The following is a 25,257-nucleotide window of genomic DNA, read 5'->3' on the forward strand; positions in this document are numbered from 1 at the left end:
GAGACTGACCCCACCTGCTGGCCTCTCCCGAGGAGTCTCTGCGGGGCCTCAGATGCCAGTCCCGGCCCCTCCCAGGACCAGAGGCCACAAATCCCTCGGCTCTCTTGAAAAAATCAAAGTGGAAAAGGTCTGGCTTTGTGCGCAGCCCTGGGCGCCAGTGGGCCAGGGCGGCCTCGTGCCTCGGCCGCAGTGGGTGGTCTGAGGGCAGGTGTCCGTCCCTGCTCCAGGTGCCGGAACTGGCCAGGCACCAGGAGGTGAGACTGGCCCAAGGCCACCCTGGGAGTTGTGGGCCGGGCTGGCTGCTGCAGGCAGCCATCCGAGGCCGGGACATTCGCTGGGACTTGGCTGTGTCAGGCGCCCCGGCCTGTCTCCCCGCAGCCATTCCCAGGCTGGGGCTCCACCCGCGAGTGGGGGCCTGGTGCCCCCACGCAGCCTCGCCAAAAACCCTGGAGGAGGGGGCACAGTCCCAGCCAGGCAGAGCAGCCCGACACGGGGTGGGGGAGATTGGAGCTGGCCAGGGAAATGGCCAGGCCGGGGGGGTGCAGGCAGATTGGTGCCACCTCAGACAGTGTCTCCAGATAGGCCCGCCCCATCCGCACCTGCGCGGGGCTGGTGCTTGCGGGGACAAGGCACAGCATCGTGGGCTGGGCACAAGGTCAGTCGGGGTGGCTGAGAACAGTCTCCAGGGGAGAAGCCTTGCACCCGGCTCGGGGGGTCGACTTGGGGTCTGCTATGTCTCTGGGTGTGTTAAGGGCAAAGGGGTGGGAGGCCTGGGTTGCGGGTCCTGGGCCGCCCTGGTGGCCCAGTGGCCAGCAGTGTGCTGGATACCAGTCAACCCTGTGCCTGGCTCCAGGCACACAGGGGGCCCTGCCCCTGCTGCCCTGGCCTGCCCCACCCACAGGGGGCAGATGGTTCCTGAGCTCAGCCAGCCGGTGGGGGGGGATGATGGTCCCCGGGGAAGGGTGGGAGGGAGATGGCCAGGCAGAGAGCAAGTGTTGGTTCTGATCGAAAAGAAGCTACAAATCTTATTTTCAAAACCAGGAGCCCCCTCCCTCCCCCCATGAGTTCTTCCTGTAAAAAGGTAATGCCCTCTGCCTTCCCAATCGGGCCGGGGCCAGCGTCGGGCACCACTGGAGCCGCGGGGCCTGCCCATCTCAGCGCCAGCAGGCAGGAAGGCTGGCCGTCAGGCTGCACTGTGCCTTTCCTCGGCCGCGTGACCACCCTTGAATGCACGGCCCCGGGGAGGCCCTGCCTGGCTTACGCGCCGTGGAGGCTGGCGGGGGCTGGCTGGCAGCCCTGTGCCCGGGAAGTGCTTCTTTGGCTGGTTCTGATTGTGTTTGGAGTTCGGCCTTGGGTGAGGCCCGAGTGAGGGGTCTGTGGCTACGGCGTGGCACGTGGCATGCGGACTGCGTGCATGCGAGGGTGCGGGCATGCGAGACAACATGGCAGCAGACGAGGACAATGAACCCTGGACGAAGCTTGAGGAGATACAGAGTCCGGAACCCCGGTTCCCACACTGACCCACTGCGTACAAACTAGGTTGTGCTGTAGAATCGTAGAAAATCTCGTGGTCGAAGAATGGCACTGGTTGGGCAGCGGGGCCCCGGGCGGGCCTGGCTCCACCGGGCCGAGGCCGGAGCACAGAGGTGCAGGGCATCCAGCGCGTGGGCACGGGCCGTGGCTCCCCCGGCACCGGGAGGTGCTGCTGTCGAGAGGAGGGGGCCCGAGGCAGGGCCCCCCTCGAAGCTCCGAGAGCCGGCGGAGCCCGCTGCTCCTGGTGACGGGGCCACTCTAAGCCTCCTCCTCTCCCGAAGACACCATCAGTCGCATGGCCACCGGGATGTGGTCAGTCAGGCCCGCCAGCTGGGTGACAAAGATGAACTCTTCCACATCCTGTGGGCAGAACCGGCCGGTCAGACCCGGAGGGCATCCGGCAGGGGGGTGGGTGGGGCGCGGGGCTCTGGGACTTGGTGGGGGGGGAGTGAAGCCCGGGGGGTCCCCTGCTGCTGCTCCCCGCCCCGACTCACGGCCTTGCAGTCGGGGCCCAGCCCCTCCTCGGCGTGCAGCAGGTAGTCGATGCGCCGGCCGTTGCCCTTCAGCAGGTCCTTGCGCCCCTTCTGGCACCCCCCTGGGCTTTTGCTGCTGGGGAAGGCCAGGTATTCCCGGCGACCCTCCTCGCTCTCCAGAACCCTGCACACACAGGAGGTGCGAGGTGGGCCCCAGGAGTCTGGCTCCCTGTTTCCCACCCTCCCCTGGTTCCCAGGGGCCAGGAAAGAGGATGAAGTCGGGGCCGGGGGGGGGATGTGTGGGGGCACAGGGTGCTGTCTGCCCTCAACTCTTGGTTTTGGGGGCCACACTGGCAGTGCTCAGGAGACCAGATGTGGTGCTGGGGATCGAACCCAGGCCAGCCACATGCAAGGCAAGTCCCTGCCCACTGTCTCTGGCCCCTCACCCTCCCTGTGGAAGGCTCTGTGGCTGTGGCTACAAGCGTGGACCTGGCTCCTCTCAGCCTGGGGGGGATGAACAGCTGGTGTGTGTGTGTGTGTGTGTGTGTGTGTGTGTGTGTGTGTGTGTGTGTGATGGGAGGGTACTTACAGCGCAGCCCTCCTCTCAGAATCCCCCAGCCCTCTCCTGATCTGTTTCAGGCCAGCAGGGGTCACTAGCCATGCACTGGGCCACATGGGATACAGCTGCAGGCCCATGTCCAGCAGAGACCATAGTAAGGGCAGGGTGCTAGGAGGTGCCTGGACGGGGCCTCGCCCCCAGTCCAACCCAACTTCTTCCCTGCCAGCTTTCCTCCAGGGTCCAGACAGTGCTGGGGTAGGAGGTGCCAGGGCAGGAGGAGCTGGGCCAGCTGCCACCTGGGTCTCCAGAGCCCCAGCCTGGGGGGAAACAGGCTGGCGACATGCAGAGCGCCGCCCAGAGCCCCAGATCATCCGCCACCGCCTTCGCCTTTGATCATTAAGTCCAGCATCAACGATCCGGGAGTTATTGATAGTTCTTAATCATCATCTCATAAAAAGACCATTTGCTCTGCAGAGGCTGATGTTTCAAATTTAGTCTGTAATCTGATGGCTGGGCTGGAGCCAGCTGCAGGAGGCAGAGCCCCGTGCCGGCACGTGTCCTGTGCATGTCTTGAGCTGGCGCGATGTCAGTGACTGGACTGCCCCTGACTGCCCCTTCTCTGCTAACGCCAGCTGGGGGCTCCCAGGCACCGACGCCCCCAGGGCTCTGCGATAGGGCCTGGGCAGCCGTCCCGTTTCCTGTCCTCAGCAGGAACCCAAGGCAGGTGGGGCTCGAGCAGGCCAAAGTGTGGTGGAGCCTGGACACAGGTGCTGGGTCAGGAGTGTCCCATCACAGGCGTGGCCGTCACTGGGACCTCTACATCTTGCCCCGCCCGCTTTCTGCTTGCTTTGGGGACAATAGTCCTCAGCTCTCAGAGGTGGGCGGGGACGAACCTGAGTCTGGGCCAGGCCCCTTGAGCCCCGACTCCCACCCAGCACTCTTCCCTGCACATACATCTCCCCTGCACCCAAGTTAGGGCTTGGTTCATCCCGGGAGGGGGGAGCTGCTCACTTTTGCAGATTGTCAGGGGTGGCCACATCCTCGTCGTAGAGGCCATCCTGGTCCAACAGGGTGCCTGCGGGCAAGGGGAAAGCACGGTGGGCACAGGCAGCCTTCCCAAGCACTGGGCTCCTGCAGGGGCCGTAGGGCAGGTCCTCCCCTCCCTACCCCCCAGCTGTCCCCACAGCTCACCAATGGCCCAGGGCTTCTCCTCCCCAGGCCCCAGGCGGCAGGGGTCCTTGTAGCGTGTAAACAGGGAGTGTTGCTGCTCCAGCTTGTCATCTGCAGGGAGGGAGCAGGGGGATGCAGTGGGCTCAGGTCTGTCCTGTGCCCACCAGGAACTGATTCATGGTGGTGCCCCGCAACCAGTCCGCCCTCAGCCTTCTGCTGGCAGAGGCCGTGCCCGTGGACCCTCCTGTGGCAAACCCACATGGACTGAGGGCAGGTGGAGCCCACAGAGCCCATGGCCAGAAGCCTCCGGAGACCCCCAAGGACGGAGGCCAGCGCTGTGAGGGGCACTTCTCACCACCGCTTCCTGCCTTGTCAGCCTCAAGCTCCTGGGGGCTGTGGCCAATGTGGGAGGAACCTCGTGGGGGGGGGGGGGGGGAGCTGTCTCCTGGCCGCAACATCCGGCAACATCTGGCCAGGGAGGTACAGAGACGGCCCAGCTTCCAGGGGGGCCCTGGCACTAGCGCTGTCCTCTGGCTCACAGAAGAGCCACAGAAGCCAACCGTGCCAGTTGCACCCACCGTGAACTCGCTAGAGGGTTTAGCGGTTTACAGGGTGATTTCCCGCGTTCAGGTCCAGCTGTGTGACCTTGGCCTCACCACTGTTTCTGTCTTGAGGGCTCAGGCATATGCCCATGCCTCGGGCATAGACCACGGCGGGGGGGGGGGGGGGGGAAGCTGAGGGGGCACCGTCAGCGCCCCCTGTGCGCGCCGGGGGCGGGGAGGGGGGTGGGCAGGCCTTCCCTGCAGGGGTTCTTTTTTAGGGCGTCTCTTTGTCTCCAGCAAGGAGGCCCCGGAGCTTTCTAGGCAGCGCGTGGGCTCTTCCCGTTCTAGGATTTCGAAGGGGGCGGAGAAATCACAGTCTTGCTAAGATCCCACCCCCGTGCTCCCGGGGAAGCGCCGCGCGGGCCCGGCCCTCACCCGACGAGCAGTTGTCGAAATTCAGGTCTCCGCAGATGACGTCGAACGCCACCAGCTCCTCGGGGTTGGCTGTGCTGGACGAGGAGGTAGATTTTCGGAAATCAGCCAGCCAGTCCTGAAGCATGTCCAGCTGCTCGCAGCGGATGGCGCTGTCCTCTGCGGGTGGGGGTGGGAGCAGGGGCTGACGCTGCGGCCCCGCCCCGCGCCCCGCGCCCCGCCGCGCCCCGCCCCCCGCGCCCGCGCGGCCGCTTACCTGGCAGGGCGTGCAGGTGCGTGCAGGTGATGTACCCGACGATTCTTTGGTCCTGAGCTGTGCTTCCCACCTGCACCTGCGGGGGAGGGGTGGTGCCAGTGACAAAGGCAGGGGGGACGTGACACCCGCCCCCCCGCCAGGTCCCACCTCACAATCCCAGGCGCAGGCCAGACCAACTCCTGATTGAAGACGGGCCCCGTAAGGGAGGCAGAAGCTTCAGGAAGCAACAAGCAGTGCCTGGAGGTCAGAGCAGATTCGCCAGCGAGCCACCCTACGGGGGGTGGGGGGGGGAGCCCACCGGGACGAGCCCTGGATTCCCACCTGCTGCTTCTGGCACATCTCTGTCCCTTCATTCTGGGTGGCAGTCACGGCCTCTGCACCGGGCACCTGTGTCAGGCTGACTCCGGCCACCACCTCAGCCCAGCCCTCCAGGCTCCCCGCCCCCACGGCGCCCCTGCACTCAGCCTCCCAGCTCACTTCCTTCACAGAGACACCGGTGAGGGCCTCCGAGATCTCTTCCCGCGTCCACAGCCCACAGGGCCTCCTGCACCTGCCTCCCCACACCAGTGTAACGGGAACAGGTGCCTCTGGGAGAAAACTCAAGATGCACCCCAGGGGCTCTTGGGCTGTGGCTGGGATGGGAGCGGGGGAGGGCCAGGCCCCAGGGACTGGGGCTGTGCACCCAGGAACCCCCAGCAGCCTGGGTCAGCACCCCTTCTTCCTCCCCAGGATCTCCTCCTGCCAGAGCTTCAGCTGTCCTCCCGCCAACTCTGCGAATCCATTCCTGACTGGGGTCTCTGCCCTCCCCCCAGCCCTGGGACTCCTCTGGGTGGGGAGGGTGTTGGGTCCAAGATGGCCCTGCCCAGCCTCCTGGACGAGTCCCGGCCTCTGCTCCAAGAGCTGCTTTCTGCTGTTTCCCTCCAGGGGGACCATCAGCCCCACTTGTCCTGGGCTCTGTGTCCCCTCTCCTAGCCCTGCCCCAGGTCACAGGGGGTGAATGTGGCTACTTAGTAGCAGACTGTGGCCTGGGTTTTGAGCTGTTCATAAAGGTCAAGTGAAGTGCATTCCCTTCTTGCCCATGTTTACAGCTTGGCCTGACAGTACTGTGCATTGCTACAAAAACAACATGGTGTAAAAGCCAAAAGCGAGGGGCTGGAGCGATAGCACAGCCCGTAGGATGTTTGCCTTGCACGTGGCCGACCTGGGTTTGAATCCCAGCAACCCATTTGGTCCCCTGAGCACCGCAACGCCCGGAGTGATTCCCCAGTGCAGAGCCAGGAATCACAAAAACAAACCAAATTCCAAAAACAAAACAAAACAAAACCGAAAGCCACGAATAGAATGCCCAAGGGCCACCACATGAGGGCGCCATCGCGTCCTCCCATCTCTGGGCCAAGGGTCAGCCCCCTGCTAACAGTGTTTGGACGCTGGACGCTCTGGACCCCGCCTTGCTAGAGGCTTATGATGGTGACGATTATACTAAAATCTTGCCCTATCTGGCGGGGGTCCCCAGACTCCAGTGGCCGAGGCTGCGTTACGTTGGCTGCCCCATGCCCAGTCCCTCACTGTGGCAGTGTTTTGTGAGCTGCGGGTCACAGGCTGCCTGTCTGGAGGCTCTTCAGCATCATGCTCCCTTGTACCTTGTCCCGGGCTTGCGCTGCATCCAGGACAGGCCAGCGACAAGTGTGGGAGACACTGAGGCGCCTCCCCAGCCCCCCTCCCCACCCCCCACCCCCGGCCTCCCCTCCCCTCCTGCTCAGCCTGCCTGCGAGTGCGCTGGGATCCACTTTATCATGTGCTGGAACTTATTGATCGGGGCCTCGAGTGCTCAGGAGCCGTACAGGCTTGTGTTCCTCTGGCAAAAACAAACAATCACGCCGAGAGGCTGTGCCTTTCCGTCCTGCTGGGCACAGGCTGTTAGCAGAGCGGGACTCAGCTGTGTCTCACCACACGGTGCTTCCACAGCCCTGCCGCTCAGCTCCGGGCAGCAAAGCTGGTTCTCGGGCATGGGCGGTGCCAGGGGACGCTGGAGGATGGGCTGCCCCGGGGAGCCCCTCTGGCAAAGGCAGCATCCGCCCAGCACCTTGGCCCAGTCCCGAGCCCGGCCTGCGCCTGCAGCCTTATCTGGTTCCCACAGAGACGAGCCAGTGCTGTGTGCCGGGCAGAGCCAGCTCTGCCCAGCTCTGTTGCTGGGAGGCAGAATCCAGACCCTCAGCACGAAGGCCAAGGGACCCTCCGAGGTTGGAGCTGGGCAGCCCAGTGAGGGGGCAGGTGCTGGACAGGGCTAATGTAGTGGCCCCCAGGCGTGCAGTTGGAGGGAGCTAGAGAAAGAGCAGGACGCGGGGGTCTCAGCTGGGTGGATGCAGAGGACAGGGGCCGGCCAGCCAGGGTTCCAGTAAAGCTGGGGCTGTGGATGGTCTTGCCGAGTCTGGTAGGCTTTTGCCGAGGTGGGGGAGGGGCAGTGGGGGGGTGGGGCTGGCAGGCCGTTCGCTTACTTTGAATTGGAGCCTCAGGAGAGGTCTGGGGTGGACGGGAGGGGTCAGTGAAGCCACAGCTGCGTCTGCGTGTATGGTGCCTATAGGGCACTGGGCCGTGGATGGGCTGCTGATTAGGGACCCCACTGCAGGACCCGGGCACCCAGGAGCAGGAGAGATGGGAGAGGTGGGAGAAGTGGGAGAGACAGCAGACGCCTCCATGTGAAACGCTTGATTCGGGGCTCGGGGCCACACCTGGCAATGCCTGGGCTCCTGCCTGGAGCACACGGCCCTGCATGGGGATTTGCAGGGCTGGGGCGGGAACCTGGACCCCAGCGCTTGGAGCCCGGTTCCTGTGATCCCGGAGCCCTGCCGGGACTGATTCCTGAGCCAGGAGAAAGCCTTGAGCACCAGCCCCCCCAAAAAAAGAGGGCGCTTGGCAGGAGGGGTCCTTGGGCCCTTTCACACTGAGCCTGACAGCAGTTCTCCTTCCTTTCCCCAGAGAGTCGCTCCCGCTGCTGAGACAAAGACGCATGCGCGGAACGGGACAGCCAAGCACTAGGAGGGAGTAGGGGCTCGGGGTAAGAGTTTGTCCCGCCTCAGCTCCTCTGCCGGTTGCGGGGAGCCGGGTACCCCCCTCTGGACGCCCGGAGAACAGGGGCTCAGGTTCTGGGGCACTCTCTGGGACAGGAGGGCACAGTGTGGGAGAGCAGTGAGGCAGTCTAGCCATGCCTGGGTGGGGGTGGGGTGGGGGGGTGTCTCTTAGCTCTTCCAGCCCCCGGATCCTGGGGGGAGCCCCACCTCCAGGCCTCACCTTCAGGGAGAGAGCCCACGCCGCCCCCCCCCCCCCCCAGCAGCAGGAAGCTGAAGCTCCAGCCGGCCCCAGCCAAACCATGCTTCAGAACATTTTGGAAGCGCCAAGAACTGCTTTTGGATAAGGAACAGAAAGTCAGCCCTTGGCGTGTGTCAGGCTCAGTAAGAAGATAATTTGTAATGACCGAATTACCATGGTCTAAAAACTCCTCCGACTGCATCCAAATTAGCAGAAATAATTGTGATTTACTTTAATTAGTGACTGAGGAAGGGAAGCCACGGGCCGGTGGGCAGAGTGCCGGGCCTGGCAGCTGCGTGTCGGCAGGGGGAGGCTGGCAGCCCGCACAGAGACGGGCACCCCTGAGCCCCAGCCCCTGGCCTGCAAGGCCTCACCGCCCTTGACGCCCTGGCTCAGAATTGTGGGGACTTGTCCAGGGTCCCCCCGGCCAGGCAGCCCTGCACTCAGAGTCTGCATTGGAGTCCCTTCGTTCCCCAGCTGGAACGCTGTGAGAGGGGACCCTCTCTCAGCGCCCTCCCCCCCCACCCCCGCCGTGGACCCTACCTTGAGAAACAGCGCTCCCTTGGAGGCCAGCCCGTCGGTGCCTCTCCCGTTGGGGTAACAGTGATAGGCCACGTCCATGATGGGGTAGCGGCTGGCGAAGAAGAGGCCGCTGTTGAGGAACTTGAAGCTGCAGCAGCCGTGGCAGCCGTAGATGCCCACGTCGTACAGGACGTGCTCGAAGTAGCCGTGCAGCCGATCTTTCAACTTGGCGGCCGCGCGCTTGTCGAACACCTCCTGCAGGCACAGGAAGTCCAGGTTGGCGGGGAAGAAGGCGGAGACCTCGTGGTCGAAGGCCTCGTCGGGGTGTCGCCGCCGGCGTGCGGCCGCCTTCTTCGCCACCGAGGCCTTGGTGGGAGGCTTGCTGTTGGTGGCTCCGGGGTCCTCGCCGTCCCGCGCCTTCACCAGGGACTCCCGGGAGGCCGAGGGGCTGCCCACGAGGCTCCCCGAGTCCCCGTCCCGCTGGCTGTGGTTGGGCGTCTGGCCTCGAGGGCCCCCGCCGGTGCCGTTCCTGGCCTGGACCCCCATGGGGGGGTCCTCGGCTTCCGGGGCCCGGCCCCCTTCCTCGCCGCCGCCGCTGCTGCCGATGCGCACGATGCAGGCGTCCTCCAGGCTGCCCCCATCGATCGTGTCCCCTGAGGCCAGGCCATTGGCAGCCTCTTCGTTGGGGTGCCTCCCGCCTTCGCCCTTGTACTCCACCGAGGCCGTCCTCTTAATGCTCCCAGGGACGGCGCGGGTCACTGCGTCGCCGCCCTGAGGGGACACCAGGCTGCTGAAGCTGGCCGCGCTGATGGAGGTGTTGGTGGGCGAGTCGATGTAGATCTTGATCTGAGGCCGGCTGGCGCCGTTGCGGATCCTCTGCCCAATCTCGCGGGCCCGCGCCTGTGTGTTAAACAGGTTGTTGTACCGGGCCAGGGAGTCGGGCAGGAGGCAGAGGTTGGCGGTGGCGAAGCAGAAGCTCCTGCCGGGGCCTGTCCCCTTCCATTCACTGAGCAGGGCCGCCCCGCCGCCGGGACCCTTGTCCTCGAGCCGGGAGTAGATGTAGGGCCGGCGGGCCGACTGCAGCGGGTACCAGAAGAGGAAGCCCAGGAAGGCAAAGGGCAGTGAGGCCACCAGGAGGGCCAGGTAGACGGGCGTAAAGAGCACGGTGCAGAGGAGCTGGAGGTAGCACGGGTCGTCCGCCCGCTGGCGCTTCTCGTAGGTGGTGGGCTTGAAGGAGGCCAGGAGCCGGTCCACCAGCCAGACGCATGGGAAGATGAGGGCCCAGGACACAGCGTGCAGGGCGGACAAACAGCTGTGAGGAAAGGGGGTCGTGTACAAAACCATCGCAGCTCCCTGGGCGCCGCGGCGGCCCCTCTACATGGTGTCCGTGGCGGGGTGGGCACGGTCCTGGGTGGGGGCGGGCAGGGGCCGCTGGAGGAGGGTCACCTCTGGGTGAGATGCGACTCAGGGTGGTCAGTGATGAGCAGTGGCCAGTCGGTCATGGTTCACCTCAGTGGGCCATACTGGGCCACCTGTAGTGAGAGAGGGGGGGAGGCTCGACTCACCTTCAGGGCGAATGGGTGGGAAACACACACACACACACACACACACACACACACACATACACTGTTCTCACCCCTTGCGGCAGGAGCAGCTGGTGGTCCGGGGGCAGCTGCTGGCAACACACACACATACACACACACACACACACACATATACACACACACATACACACACATACACACACACTGTTCTCGCCTCTTGCGCAGGAGTGTCTGGTGGTCCGGGGGCAGCTGCTGGCAACACACACCACACACACACACACACACACACACACACACACACACACTGTTCTCGCCCCTTGTGGCAGGAGCGGCTGGTGGTCCGGGGACAGCCCTTGGCCCCGGCCTGTGTGTTTGGTTTCTGGCAGAGCTCGCCATCTCCACCTTGGGGCCCAGCTGCTCCAAGAATGGGCCAGGGTTCGAGAGGGCACCCCCTGCAGGCACTGAACCCCGGGACCGCCAGCAACTCCTGGGGAGCTGGGGGTCTGCTTGTCTGGAGCAGCAAAGCACGTGCCTTACGGAGCGGGGCCTGGCCTCAGCCTCCAGCATTACCCACCCCTGCCCAGCAGCACAGGCCAGTCTGTGGCCCCACAGAGGAGGGGCACGGGGGAAACCAAGGCAGGGGCTGCTGGCCCGACAGGCTGTCCCTGAGAGCCTGGGGTGCGAAAGGAGGACAGGTGATGCCTGGGGCTTGCGGCCTCGGGACTGGCAGGACAGGGCATCGGGGGATAGTGCTTGGGGGCTAAGCTGTGCCCCCTTCTGGAATCCCGTGCCCACACAGACAGAGGCGCAGCAGAGCCAAGCTCTCACCTCTGGGAGGCTCCATGCAGCTGAGGGGCCTGGCCTGGGCCTTTGGCCTCTCCCCGGGGCCCAGCTGCCAGCTCGAGTCACCCTGCCTGGTCCCTGCCCGCACCCCAGAGTGGCAGGTGTGTGTATTGCCCTGAATGTAAAATCAATAGAGAGGAGGCTGGAGTATTTACCCAGCCTCTGGGGAATGGGCTGATCACTCCTGAGAAGCCCAGGCCAGAGTTTTCCTGACCAGCCTACAGGTGTGGGGGCCTGGTCTGCTTCGTACCCCAGCCCCGAAGCTGCCCTGCCCCCAGGGGCTTCTGCCCCCCCCCCCCAGCATGTCCCGCATCCTGGGTCACCGAGCTCAGTGCCTCCTGTGCACCCACATGCCATCAGTCCCCACCCTCCCTCCGGAGCCTGCCACCATGCCCCCCAGCGCCCCTCTCAGACGAGGCCTTGCTGGCCCTCACTGGGCATCACAGCTCCTAGCCAGGCCCACTACTGTCTGCATGTCTCCCAGCCCCCCACGGGGTGGCGTTATTCCCCAGCCTCTGTCCCTGGTCCTTAAGTGTCAGCTGGGGACTTCGAGATGATCTTTGCCTGTCCCTCACCAGGTGGCTTAAGAAACTCCGGGGGTGGGTTCCTTCCCCGCCTTACATGTGGTCGGGGCTCTGGTGCTGGGTGCTTAGGGGTGACAGAGGGCTTGGTGGCTGACACGTGCATGCCTGAGGTTGTGGGGTCCACGCCACAGGGCTGTTGCTGTTGCTGCCCAAGGCCTTGGTGCCATGCGTGGTTTCGGGCCCCACTGTGACCAGGTGTGTGGGGGCAGTACCACAGGAGGAGGATGTGAACCCAGAGAGGGCCACCACCGGCCAAAGGGACCGTGCTTAGGCTCGGCCAGGGTTGTCCCCTTCAGCCAGCCACATGCTGCAGTGAGCGACCCCCGTGGTGGGGGGATGCTTACGGGGTGCTGTCTCCCCAGCAGACACCAGCACCGGGAGCTGGGCTAGTGGAAAGGAACATCTGTGCTGGAGGGCGGGGTGATAGGCTGGCGCTCACCCGGGCCGGTGGCCGTGGAGGTTTGTGCAAGCGTTTGGGCCGGCGCTGTCTCCAGGGGATCGCTGGGAAGGTCACGGTTTGGGAATTGGGAGATGCAGGGTCATGGAACATGGCCCCCTCTCAGCCTCTCCTGACCCCACCCCAGGTGGCAGTGAGCCCAGCCCCCTACATTGTGCTGTCATCTTGCCAGGGACCAGAGGCTGCCTGAGCCCCAGGGGCCTGGGCTGTGGCCTCGGAGTCTGAGCTGTGATGTGACTGAGCGGGGCTGTGGCTGGCAGTTTTGCGGGAAAGAAGAAGGGACAAAGAGGCCGACAGGGGGAGGGTGACGGCAGAGCCTCGGGTGCGGGGACGGCGTAGGGAATCACTCCTGACAGGGCCGGGCTCCCACCCAAACTCACATGACTCAGCCCCAGCAGTGCCTCGTGGGGGGGGCTCACTGTCCCCTCACTCCTGCTGTGGCCCCAAGAACTTCTGGGCAAGTCCCCACCCGGCCCTGTACACAGCGGCTGTGAGTGGCCAGTCCCTGCATCCCGGGATAGTCTTTGATCACCACCAGGCACTGCCAGGGCTGGCTGGCAGGGGGGACGTGATGTGGGCACCGCCCTTCCCACCTGCCCCCGCCAGCCAGCATGGCCACCGTGGGCTACCATCTGGGCCCCTCGCCTGTCCCCTCATGCAGTGCCTGGACAGAAGCCTGGAGGTACTGCATACCAGCCCTGCCTCCATCCAGGCCTCCGTGCACCCCTGCTGTCAGCCCTTCCCTACACAGCCCTGCCTCCAGCAGCCCCGTCTCTGTGCACCCTTGCCTTGTGCAACACTGCTTCTGCGCACCCCTGCCTGAATGCACCCCTGCCTCTGCGCACAGGAGCTGTGACGTGGCCGACGCAGGAGGGACTGTCAACCAAAGGAGCGGGGCTCTGAGGCACTACTTAATTATTTTGTCTCCGTGAAATGAAAAGGGGTAAACAAACAACAACACGCTAATTAGTCTGGGCCACACCTCCCCACGCACCGAGGAGCGGGAAGCGCCGGGGCTCGAGGCGGAGGCTGGCGGCTGCTCTGCGCAGCGAGTCGGGAGGCCTGGGAAGGACACAGGCACCCGCCTGCACCCCTAGTCTGGGCCTTTCATCAAACCAGTTCCCCGGGAGCGCCCTGGTCAGCAAGTCCCAGTGAGGGGCAATGGCCTGGCCTGCCCACTGCGGGCCTCCTTCACACCCTGGCCGTCTCTCCTCCAGGGGTGCTACCCTGGGGGGTCCTGTGTTTGTGGAGTTCTCACCCTGGGTCCCTCCCCTTGGGGCTGTCACCAAAGGAGCAGGAGAGACCCCAAAACCCTGGGCTTCAGGTCCGAGCTGGAGTCCCACATCCCCTGGGACCTTCGTGGTCACTGAGCAGGGTCAGAGCCAGCCCTGGGGGGCAGGGTGGGGCTGTGCCTGCTGGGGTGCTCCCCTCTGTCCTGGTGCTCCCATCCCCTCACCTGCAGGCTCACATCTGCTGGGCCAGAGCGTGGTGCGTGCGCCCCTCCACCTCTGTCTGTGCGCGCCCCCCTACACACACACACACACACACACACACACCACCTCCTAGCCTGGATGCCTGCTGCAAGGTTGGCATGGCAACGGGGCGGGAGCTCCGAGCTGCCGAAACGCAGCGTTAGTGTGTGGAGGGGAGGACGTGGAAAGAAAGACTGAGAGGACAACTTTGAGGGATGAGGGGGTGCGCCCGACTCAGCGCCCGGCCTCCAGGAGCTGTCCCGGTGCCAGCACACGTGCAGGGGCAGTTGCTCCTCAGATCGGCACTGTGTGTACATTCATGCCGCCAGGCCAGCCGGGACCCCCTTTAGTCCTACCCTGCACCTCTCAGTTGAGTAGACACACTCATGCCAGCCCCTGGGGAGGGCTCTTCCACTAGGGACCCCCGTCCATCCCCAACACACACACACACACACACACACACACACACACACACACACACACACACCAGGCAGAATGGTCTCATGACCTGAGCTGTGCCTGTGGTCTCAGGAAAGTGACCTGTTTCACCTGAGTAAAAAACAGAGTGCAGGGCCAGAGCCACAGCACAGCGTGTAGGGTGTTTGCCTTGTTCCCAGCTGACCCAGGTTCGATCCCCAGTATCCCATATAGTCCCCCAAGCACTGCTAGGAGTAATTCCTGAGGGCAGAGCCAGGAGTAACCCCTGAGGGTCACCGGGTGTGGCCCCCAAACAAGCAAAAAACCCAGAAACTTTGGAAGGGAGCTTTCCTTAAAGCTCGGATTCAGTTCCAAGGAACTGCAGTCCATAAGGAGTAATTCCTGAGGGCAGAGCCAGGAGTAACCCCTGAGCATCACCGGATATGGCCCCCAAACAAGCAAAAAAAACCAGAAACTTTGGGAGGGAGCTTTCCTTAAAGCTCGGATTCAGTTCCAAGGAACTGCAGTCTATAAGGAGAGAGACAAGTCCTGGAGCTTTTCTGGCACCTGGAGGGAACTCTGCCTCAGGTGTCACTGTCAGCTGTCCCTCAGTGACTGTCCCCTGGTTCGAGTCACTTGGCGCTGAGTCTCTGTCCCTCGCCTCCAGGAGCAGTCACTCCAACTTACATCGGTGACTTGATCTTTCAAAACCCAAAACCTTCCCAGTTCCTGGCTATACCGGGCAGGGGGGCCCTACCTGAGACCGAGCAGCCAGAAGCCCTGGTAACCCTGGTTTATGGCTAAGGCACAGCATGCACAGGAAGGACAGTCACTGCGTGTGGACAGCCTGGGCTCAGGGCCTCCTGCTGGTCAGCAGCTCCTCTGAGCCTCAGTTTCCTCCCCTGTGGTTTGTTTTTGTTTGTGGGCCACAGCTCACGGGCTTCTCCAAGTGCTCTGCTCAGATTACTCCCCACGATGCTCAGAGAAGCAAACGGTCCTATGCAAAGAATCAACCCAGCCTCTGTCCCCCACTGCCCCAACCCCTTCTGTCAGGTGTGGGGGTAACGGCCGCTTGGGTGCGGGGAGGAAAAGGCTAGCATTCAGCCTGGTGCCCACCTCTTCCCCAGTCTTCCTTCTTCACTGCTGCAGCTCATTTTGTCACTGCCAAGGCCCTGTGCTACAGTCAGCTCTCACCTCCTGTCTCTGGGAGGGAGGGGGCGGTGTGGGCCCCTAGCAGAGGCTTCCCTGCACAGCGGGCACAAGCAAAGGCACCATCATGCTTTCAAGAGCAATTTTCCACGGGAGCTTAGAATGCATCGGACAGTCTCAGGCCGGGCACAGATTTACCTCCAGCCCACCAGCCACAGCCCTGTCCGGAGTGTCCCCATTCCAGTTATGCTGCCGCCCATGACCAGGGCCCCCCTGCAGGACGGGGCTGCATTCTAAGATCTTCCCCTCCTCCCCTTGCAGGTGACTCTGGGGGTCATTGCTGGCTGTGCTCTGGAACCTGCTGGTCGGCGTCTGGGCCTGGGCACGGCCTTGCCAACAGACACCAGGAGCTCCCAGAGAGCCCCAGCAGGTCACCTCAGTTGCCTCAGGTGTGCTCTGTGGGCTGCGTGGGACCAGCTGCTGGCTCCCAGCATGTGCCCGCTGAAGTGCCACCTCCCCCACTTTCCCCAGGGATAGGCAGAGACCAGGGGGGATTGCTCAGTCACTGCCAGGTCCAGCTGTTCCTCTGCTTCCCCCATGCCAGCCACATGGCTGCTGGTGGGGTCTTTACAGAAACTACTCCCCCCCGCCCCAGTTTCTGGCCCACCCAGAGACTTACTCTTGGCTCTGCTTTCAGGAGCACTCCTGGTGGGGCTTGAGGGAATATATATGTGCTGGGGATCGAACCCGGGGCGATCGCGTGTGAGGCTAATGCACTACCTCTCCAGCCCTTCTGCATCTTCTTTGTGCGGGGACCGGGAGGGGGGAGAACAATCAGTGCTCAGGGGGCCTGGAGGTCACCCTAGTGATATTTGGTCAATGTGGTCAGCGGTACAGGGCTAGGAACCAAAGATTCAGTGTTGCTTGGACCTGCAGCTCCTGGAATTAATGGTCCACCTCAGGGCCACATCTGAGCAGGATGTGGAACTGGGGTGGAACCCAGGTGGGCCACATGCCCCAGCCCTTTCCTGCATTTGGTGAAGGCCACCTCACCCTGGTCAGGATTGAAGGAACCATTTCCTCCAGCCTTGGTTCTACGGCCATGCTCCCCCTCCCCAATTCCACCCCCATTCTTCAGGAAGGTGCAGGCTGCTCACCCAGAGGCGCTTTCAATCATTTCAACACCCTGAGTCCTTAGCCTGGCCAGAGTCTTGATATCGAAAGGTAATAAGTAATCTATAAAGGAGGGCCCCAAGCGGTCTCCCTGGACATCCACCAGCTTGGCTGCGGTCTTACCTGAGGGTCCACGACCTTGATCTTCCTGCTGCACAGTGGTCGCACTGCAGTCAGAACCTGGAAGTAGAGGAAGCAGCTCAGAGAGGTGCCCGCGAGGCAGCCCGGCCAGGCGAGCTGGGTACAAAGACCCGGGGCCCCACCTGCGCGCGCCGCCACACCCTCCACGTCGCCAGGGAGAGGGTGTGGGCCCGGCTGTCCCCACGGACGGACTAAGTGCACTCCGGGGGGGTGGGGCGGTGTTTTGTGTAACGAACCCGGGCTGACAGGTGGAGGAGGGGGCACTCCACGTGCTTAGCCGTCCCAGGCCAGGAGGCGGGATGCGGGGTGCAACCGCCGCCGACCTGTAGCCTCCGGGTCGGGGTTTGATCTGATACGCGAAGCTAGAACAATCCGAGCTCTCCAAGGAGTTTTGCAATCGCGGGTAGATACCTGGGTTTAAGGGAGCTGAACCCAGAGGCGGCGGGAAGCCGGCCGGGGGAGGAGAAAAGAGTGCAGAGGGGACAGACTAGCGCGATCTCGCTGCAGGTGGAGGGGCGGGGGACCCCCTTGCCTTGGCGGTGGCGATCAGGGGGGTGCGTGAGTAAGGTTAGCCTGTGGACTCGAGGCCGCCGGCTCCCCGCGAGCGGGAGGAGTCCGGCCCTGGACACTCGCGTCCCGCCTCCTCGCCCCGCCCCGGGACGCGGGTGCCAGCCTCGCCGACCTCTGTCCCGGAGCGGCGGCGACCGGCCCCTAAGGTCTCCAAGGCCCCGCCCCTAAACCTCGGCCCCGCCCTATTCCCCGCCCCAGACCATGCCCCGCCCCTTCCCGCCCCACCAGGCCCCGCCCCTAGGCCTAGGCCCCGCCCCCACGACCCGCCCCCAGCTCGCAGCTCCGCCCCAGATTCGTTCGCGGAACCCCGGGTTTCTGGCCCCGCCCGCCCCACTCAGTCCCAGGAAGTTCAGCCCCCTCCCCGTGAGACCCCACGCCGCATTCGCGTCTTGCCCTTCTCGAACTTCCTTTCTCCTCCCGGAGGTCTCCGTTTTCCAGGGACCCTCCGCACCGGCACGCCCCGGCCCCGCCGCAGCCTCTCGGCCTTTCTTAGACACTTTTGCAAATCGCTCGCACCGTGATTCAAGGAATCTGGAACCTGCCTCCCAGTCACTCCTGCCCTCTGCAGGCTGCGGTGTTGCAGAGCGGCTGCCCGCGGGGTGTCCTCGCCTCCCTCTGCATCCGGAACCCACTAGAGGTGCCCTGGGGCCCGGCTCCTGGCCTGAGGCTCCACCCATCAGCTCGACCTTCGTAAAGTCCTTTACCTCTGAACCTCATGCTCCCTTTCCTGTAACGCGGGGGTCCCTCCAGGGTCTTGCGCGGCGCCCACTGAACCCGCCCAGATGTGCACAAACACTTGGCGTGGCCGGATCATCCAAAGAAGGAAGCCAGAGCTCTGGGCGGTGGCCAGCACCAGTGATGTGTGTGTCCCTGCGGACACCCTGGCCTCTTGCCTCTGACAGCCGCTGCCAGAAGCTCCCAGGACACCTGCATCCTCCCTCTGGGTCCTGCCCTTCGTGCCCCCTCCCCCAACGGGTGCTTCCCTCCTCTGGGAGTGATATGGGAGCTCACACCTCCTCTCCCTGAGAGTTTGTTAGGGGTCTTTGTGCTCACACAGACTATGCACCAAACTCTGCACCCCCACCCCCCATTCGTGTTTTTTTTTTCTTTTTAAACCCAGAATTAAATGACAGGAACTGAGTATTGGGGAAGGGGGTTTCCTAAGGGGAAGCGATACCCCTGAAGCCACAGGCCCTTTCCTTTTCTCAAAAGAGAAGCAAACTACAAAACTGCATCCGCGATAGTGAGAGCCAGACCTTGTTAGGAAAGCGGCTGTCCTCCTCCCTCAGAGCTCCAGCCTTCCTCCTTCTCGCAAATTGAGACCACGATGGACCAGGGAGCGGACACGCGGGTTCGCTCTGGGCCTCCTTCCGCGGGCTCTGCTGCAGCCTCTGTCCACTCCCACCAGCGCCCGCGCAGAACCCACCGGCAGGAAACCGTGAGACAGAAAGACCTTTCAGCCGCTCGCTCCTCTAGCTCCGGAAGCCGGGGTGTCTGGGCAGAGTGCAGGGGAGTTGGGGCGTCTTGTTTAAATAAGCGGTGGAAAGGGACGGGGGCGGGCCTGGAAAGTGGGCCTCTCTTTCGCCCAGCACAGCCGGGCACTGTCTGCAGGCGGCAGTGGTCCCAAGCATGCGCCGGCCACGCCCCCCAAACCCTCCCATCTTCAAGCCCACAGGCCCCGAGACCGCAGACAGCACCTGGCATGACCTGGGCTGGTGGTGCAGTGCCCAGTTAGCCCTGGACACATGGAGCTTCATCCCCGATCGCCGGGCGCCTCTGCCACACCTGAGACAGCCTGGGCAGCAGAGCCAACTGTGGAGGTTGATTTATTGGTCCACATAGCGGTGCCGGCCAGGAACCACAGGCACGCAGCCAAGTATCCTGGTAGAGCCAGGCAAGGCAGACCCCCGCCCCTACCCCCCGCCCCCACCCCACTGGGCTGGGTTGGCAGAGGGTGAACAGCTGCGGCTGGTTTGAGGGGAGAACTCAACTCTGGTGACCGTTAGACCCCCAACACCAAGAGGCCTGGCTGGCCTGGCATGCTCGGATGGGCTGTCTGTGCATTGAATGAGCGCAGAGGACCCCAGAGTTACTCTCAGGCATGGCCAGAGAGAAACTGCTTCCCCCTGTGCAAACCTCAAGAAGCCTCTAGAGTAGAGCCAGGAATGCCATCCAGTGTGGGGCCTGTTCGGCTAGTTCCTCTGGTGTCTGAACAGAAGTCAGGGCATCAGCTCACAGGGAACGGAGGCAAAGTTCATTTGTCACTTCATGCTTGTCAAAGTTCTGCTCTCGGAAATGTGCAGAAATGTGCGAACTGAAGTTGCACGCACCCCGCGTTCACAGGAAGAGTGCGTTTTCATTTCTGTTACCCAAATGTTGGCTCCTCATTCCCGAGTGAGGCAGGAAACCGGGGAGGGGGGGTGGCGGGTAGGAGCATGGCAGTTGAAACCAGAAGGGAAACCCACTTGCCGTCAACACAGAAATCACAGGAATGTATCGGACTTGGTCTTCGCTCAGTGTTGGCTGAACGCTGGCAAGAGATGTACCTGGTCTGGGGGTAAATTCACCTCTGGACACTTGTCCTAGCCTGTCGGAGTTTTGGGTTTCTATCATTGGGAGGAATTGTTTGGGAAATTAAAGAGGCTGGTAGCGGTGAAAACCTTGAGCTGGTCCTGCCTGCTTGGGGAAAGAGAATCTTGCTGGGAGTGCCCAGGGGTGGCTGGTGTGAGGGCCAGAGTGGGAGGTGGCGGGCCGAGGCTGTGGGAGGAGAGAGGGCTCCCGTATCAGGGAACACTTAGCGGGGGAACGCTTTAGGGACCCAAAGTTTGTCTCCCTCCTGCCCCCTTCTCTGCCAAAAAGTCTGCAGTGAAGCCCTTTTCAGCAGAACTCTATTTGGGTGGGGAACCTCTAGGGCAATACTCACGGTTGAATGAGCTCTTGGGAGAGCGCCTAATCCCAGAGGATTAGGCCCCTCTAAGAAGAGACATCCCCAGGTTATACCCCACTTCTGTGCACTCAGAAAATGCCCTGAGAGAACTGCAGCCAGGAAGAGCCGGCTCACAAGCACCCAGATTGCTGGCTCCTGGGCTGGTCTTCAGATCTGCGAGGAAGCTAATTTTTTTTCTCTGCTGAATCCCAGGCTGGGAGCCTTGGCTGGGCCGTCCTGGCAGACTAATACACGGGGCGGGGATTGAGTCTAGCTGGGGAGCTGAGAATGCAGCCAGGAATGAATTCAGGGGTTCCCAGTGCAGGCAACTATAGGGTCCGAACTCCCTCAGTGGCTGGGGTTGACGGGAGGGAGGGAGGGAGGGAGGGAGGGAGGGTTTGTGGGATTGAGGAATATTTGCCTGGACATCACCAGGTAGCAGGGAGAGAGTCAGACAGAGCTCAGCGGTTTGGGCTGGAGCAGGGTTTGGGAGTTATTCAAATGTAGGTGAAGTCTTAAGGATGAAATTTTGTCAGCTCACCTATTCTTTTTATGCCCTATCGGTCTAATTCCAACATCTTGTTATAGCAACTTTTGCAACAAGTCTGACATTCTCTTCTGCTTTTCACAAGTCCCATTGTGTCCAAGTTCTCCCTAACTTTTCAATGACCTTGTTTTGTCTTTCTGTTTGTCTGGAGTCAGTTTTGTTTCTGGCAGCTACCCTACTCACCCCTACTCATTCCTACTCACCCCTGCTCACCTCAGGTCCCCCGAGGCTCATATATGTGAGTTTGGTTCTCCTCTAATTCTCTTGAGACTTTTATGTTGGGGGGGGTAGTGGTGCTCGGGGGGGGGGGGGGTTCCTCGTGGGGATCATATGCAGTAGCAGGAAGGACTGAGCTCAGCTAATCCAAGGCAAGCGCCTTAACCGCCGTGCACTCTCCCTGGCCCCTTAATTGATTAATTCTGTTGGTTTGGGGGGGCCACAACTAGCAGGGATCAGAGGCTCCTCCTGGTCCTTTGCTCAGGAGTCATGCCTGGCAGTGCCAAGGGGACCATGTATGGGGATCGATCGATCCAGGGCTTTCTGCTCGCACTCAGTCTGTTGAGCTCTCTGACCCTTCACTTCCTCTCGCAGATAACTTATCATTCAGTTTTTTTTACATTTGTTTGTTTTGGGGCCACACCTGGCAATGCTCAGGGGTTACTCCTGGCTCTGCACTCAGGAACCACTCCTGAGGGCTCGGGGAACCATATGGGATGCTGGGATCAAACCTGGGTGGGCCACGTGCAAGGCAAGCACCCTACCCGCTGTACTATCACTCCAGCCTCATCATTTAAATTCATTTAAATTTTAAACTAGCAGATGTTTGTTTCTTTCCACCAGCGTTAAATTGAAAAGGCTTGGTGTGTTTTAGCTCCTTCCAGCTGAGCTGTTCCCCATTTCCTCTCCCCCCCCCCAAGTTTCTCTTCTCTTCTTTCTTTCCTGATGTTTCCCTTGCTGTGTGCCTCACCCCAATTGTCTCTCTCCTATTTTTAGGGCTGTGACACAATTTCCCGTTTTCCAGATCAGTTATTTGCACCTTTATTTTCTTTGCCTAGAATTCTGGTTTGATGTTTCATTTTATCCTCAACATCTCTGATTTCTGCATTCTAGTGATTCAGTTATGTCAGCTGCTCCTTGCAGGCATTTTTCAATTCCTTTATGGTTTTCACTATGGAATTATGGAATTATATATGTATTATACACACACACACACACATATATAAAGATATGTTTTGATCTGTTCCTGGCAGTCATTAATTTTGTCATTTTATTTCTTTCAAGGTAGCTATTTCCCAGCTCATGCTATTGTACCTTTCTGCATCTATCATTTAAGGACATTTAATGGTAAGGGCCTACTGTGTGTAACACACACACACACACACACACACACACACACACACACACACAGCCCTCCCCAAGTACCTTCTTCCCTTCGACCTGCTTTGAAGGAAGTTCTGAGGAACTAGGATTTATTCCAGCTTGTTCCCAAAATGATCTAAGATGATTTAAACTTTGTTCTATGTGCAAGGCAATGAGACTTATTTCTTTTTTTAAAGCTGTGAGGGAATTAGGACTGGGGGAAGTAAATTTGGAACTCGAATCCCTAAGCAGATAAGCAAAGCCAGGGTGAAGGGTTGGGGGGGGAGTTTCTTAATTCTGTGGGGGGTCTTAAGAGGTCCAAGAGAAGACGTTTCTTAGGACCAAGGCTTGTTCTTCATGTGTTTGTGGGTGGTGCTGAGAGATGCTTTGAGATGCCACAGATGGCCTGCCTCACTGAACCCCGCAGCGGGAAACACTCCTGCCCCCCAGGATGGCACAGGAAGAAACGGGCCCATGTGAGGACAGGGCGGCCAGCGTTGAATTGCCCCCCCCCCACCCCCCGCAAGCCGGTGTTGATGGGGCACTCCATTAGCTGTGGATTTCCTGTGCCAAAGAGATCGGCTCCCTGTTTTGGGGGTGGCAGGTGGAATCTGGGCGCGAGGAAGGCTTCTCGGGGGCTCTCTGTTCCCTCAGAACTCCAGAGTGGCCTCATTTCACACCTCTCAGGAAACACTGACAGATTGATTGCTGTAGGGGCGGTTACCAAAAAAGAATCTATTTTATTAGCTGTTTGTCTTGCAAAGTGAAATCGGTTTTTAAAACTTTATTTAAAATGTCACCGTCCGGGCTTTCAGAAGATGCTCTCTGGCTTTGAGGGGAGAGCCGCGGGTCCCCTGGGAGAGGCTGAGCCCCTGCCTGGAGCCCTCGGAGCTCATCTGGGTGCCAAGTGCTCTCTCTCTCTCTCTCTCTCTCTCTCTCTCTCTCTCTCTCTCTTTCTCTCTCTCTCTCTGCATCCAAAGAAAACGGGAATCCAGATAGTCATCCATATGAGAGACCATCCACTTTGCTTCTCTGTTCGAAGAGGAAATAAAAAATTTCTCCTTACTCATTCTTTTTAGATTAAAAGCAAGAGGTAACTTAGCAATTAAAATGTGTTTGGTTTCCTGTTAGTGGTAGTTCAAGAAGAGAGAAAGAGGAAGAATGTAAGAAGCAGAGGGCGGGACATGGAGGGGGGGACACTCGGGCACTCCCACCCTCACTGCCTCAGCACACGGGGGTGGGGGTGGGGGGGCATCCCTCCCCCTCAGCCTGTCCCGGCCAGGCCCCCTGCTCCCCATCACTGGGCCTGCCTGGTCGGTCTGTGCCAGGATCCCACGCCGGCTGCTTGGAGGTGGGGTCATCCGGAGACCGCCAGACCCCTCCTCAGCCGGGAGGTGAACCGCCCCACCACACTTGGCCCCCGGTTCCCATGTTTCTGGGAATAAACCCCGCTCTCCCACGCCTCTGACCCTGCACACGTGGCCCCGATGTCACAGCCCCCTCCCGGTGTCCACTGGCTCCATCCACTCAGCTGTCCCCCCCCCCCACACACACACACACTCTGGGCTTGCTCTGCCCCCCCTTCCCCAACTCTGGGGCAGGATGTTTCCAGCCAGGCCAGAGTGTCAGTCCCAAGCCCTTCCCTCTCCTCTGCCGAGCAGGTGGCACAGAGAAAGTGCCCCCAAAGGTGGGTCACCTGGTCTATAGGGAGCCGTGCAGGAAGCGAGGTGGGGAGCGGCTGGCTGAGAGGGGCCCCAAGCCCACATGAGGGGGGTCATGCGCCGTGTCCTGAGATGGCTGCAGGCACAGTCCCTGCACAGCCTGCGGAGCGGAAGTGCTGCTGTTCCTCCAGTCAGAGGGGGAAACTGAGGCACAGGGAGAAGGTGACTTGCCCAGGGTCACCCGTGGCCGAGACGGAGGCTTCTCCGTGGCCCTGACCCCTCTTTCCTGCTCAGGAGGTGCTGCAGGTGAAGCAGGGGTGGGATGGGGGGACACTTCAGGGACACCCCCCGGGATGGGGGAGCACCTGCAGCCAGCCAGAAGGGAGTGAGGGGAGCTCCTGTCTCTCAGGGCCACCTTCGGCTGTCACCATCCTTCCCCACACAGGCCAGGAGAGTGGGGCTAAGCACCCCTGCCTCAACCCTTGCTCCTGCCGCACTCGTTCCCATCTGCTCCCTGTCCCCGTCCTCCCTGCCCTGCCTGTGGTAGGCTCCCATCCCCCTGCCCCTCTCTCCTCACTGTGGGGTGCGTCTGTCCTGAACTCCCCCACCTGGCCTGCCGGGCCCCTCCCCGTGGGGTCCAACAGGCAGGCTTCAGGCCCCCTCAGGGAGCACCCTGGGATCCTGCACTGCCCCCCTGATGTACAGGGAGGCCCCCAATATGGTTCTGGTGCTGCTGGCATCCTGGGGGCCAGCACTGATTCTCCCGATGTACGGGGAGGCCCCCAATATGGTTCTGGGGCTGCTGGCACCCTGGGGGCCAGCACTGCCCCCCCATGTACAGGGAGCCCCCCGATATGGTTCTGGGGGTGCTAGCACCTCACAGAGACACCTCACTGTCCGAGAGACAAGGGAGTCCTGGAAGGTGGCACGCGGACGAGGCAGAGTGGGAGACGGGGGGCCAGGGCCTGGACCCTGGGGCTCGCCTCCCGTTTTGGTGGCTGGGTGAGGAGAGAGGAGCCAAAAAGAGCGCCGGGGGGGGGGGGGGGGGGGGGAGGCGGCGGCAGCGGGAGGGAAAGGCTTGCACCGTCTTTATTTAGTCCTTGGAGAATCGTCCTTTTTTTCTCTTTCCCTCAGAATAGCTGGAAAAGGAGCCCGACGTGGCAGTCCCGCGATGAGGAAGCCATGTGGCAGAGCTGTTGCCGCGCCCCACACTCTATTTTTACCTTCCTGACACTCCCTCCTTGGGCCCCGAGGGGGACCCTGGCCTCAGGCGGCCTGGCCCCTGTGGCCAGCCCCAACCCGGCCTCCAGAAACCACCAGAACACAGGCCATTCACGGCTGTCCGCAGGCATTGGTGCCTCAGACACACGTCCTGAGGTCCCGAATCTGAACTGCTCCATAAATTACTTTTCTTTTCCTCAGTTCAAAGTCCCCCCCTCCCACCACACACCCCTTCTCTTAAAAAATGCGCATTAGTTACCTTAAAATTGGCCAGTAATGAACAGTCTTAAAATAGCAGGTCCCCGTCCCCCAGTTTAGAAAGAACGCTTGGGCATGAGAAATCCCGTTGCCTGAGCTTCTTCTCTGAGCTCTGAGCAGGGGGGTCCCCAAGGGTGGGGGT

General features: G+C 61.7%; 1 protein-coding gene across 1 annotated transcript in view; it reads right to left on the reverse strand.

Moving 5' to 3' along the window:
• Positions 1-1,277: 1,277 nt before the first annotated feature.
• SMPD3 (sphingomyelin phosphodiesterase 3) overlaps positions 1,278-25,257 on the reverse strand; it is a 70,668-nt gene continuing 46,688 nt past the window's right edge. The window contains exons 2-9 of the mRNA XM_056136247.1: positions 16,556-16,612; positions 8,815-10,325; positions 4,966-5,041; positions 4,713-4,868; positions 3,757-3,846; positions 3,577-3,640; positions 2,028-2,190; positions 1,278-1,893 (exon numbers count right to left, since the gene is read on the reverse strand). Coding sequence (XP_055992222.1) covers positions 1,792-1,893; positions 2,028-2,190; positions 3,577-3,640; positions 3,757-3,846; positions 4,713-4,868; positions 4,966-5,041; positions 8,815-10,137 — 1,974 coding nt within the window. The 5' untranslated portion in view covers positions 10,138-10,325; positions 16,556-16,612 and the 3' untranslated portion in view covers positions 1,278-1,791. The remainder of the gene's footprint in view (positions 1,894-2,027; positions 2,191-3,576; positions 3,641-3,756; positions 3,847-4,712; positions 4,869-4,965; positions 5,042-8,814; positions 10,326-16,555; positions 16,613-25,257) is intronic.

This window comes from Sorex fumeus, unplaced genomic scaffold (genome assembly GCF_029834395.1).
Source record: "Sorex fumeus unplaced genomic scaffold, SorFum_2.1 ptg000122l, whole genome shotgun sequence".
NCBI classification, from domain to species: Eukaryota; Metazoa; Chordata; class Mammalia; order Eulipotyphla; family Soricidae; genus Sorex; species Sorex fumeus.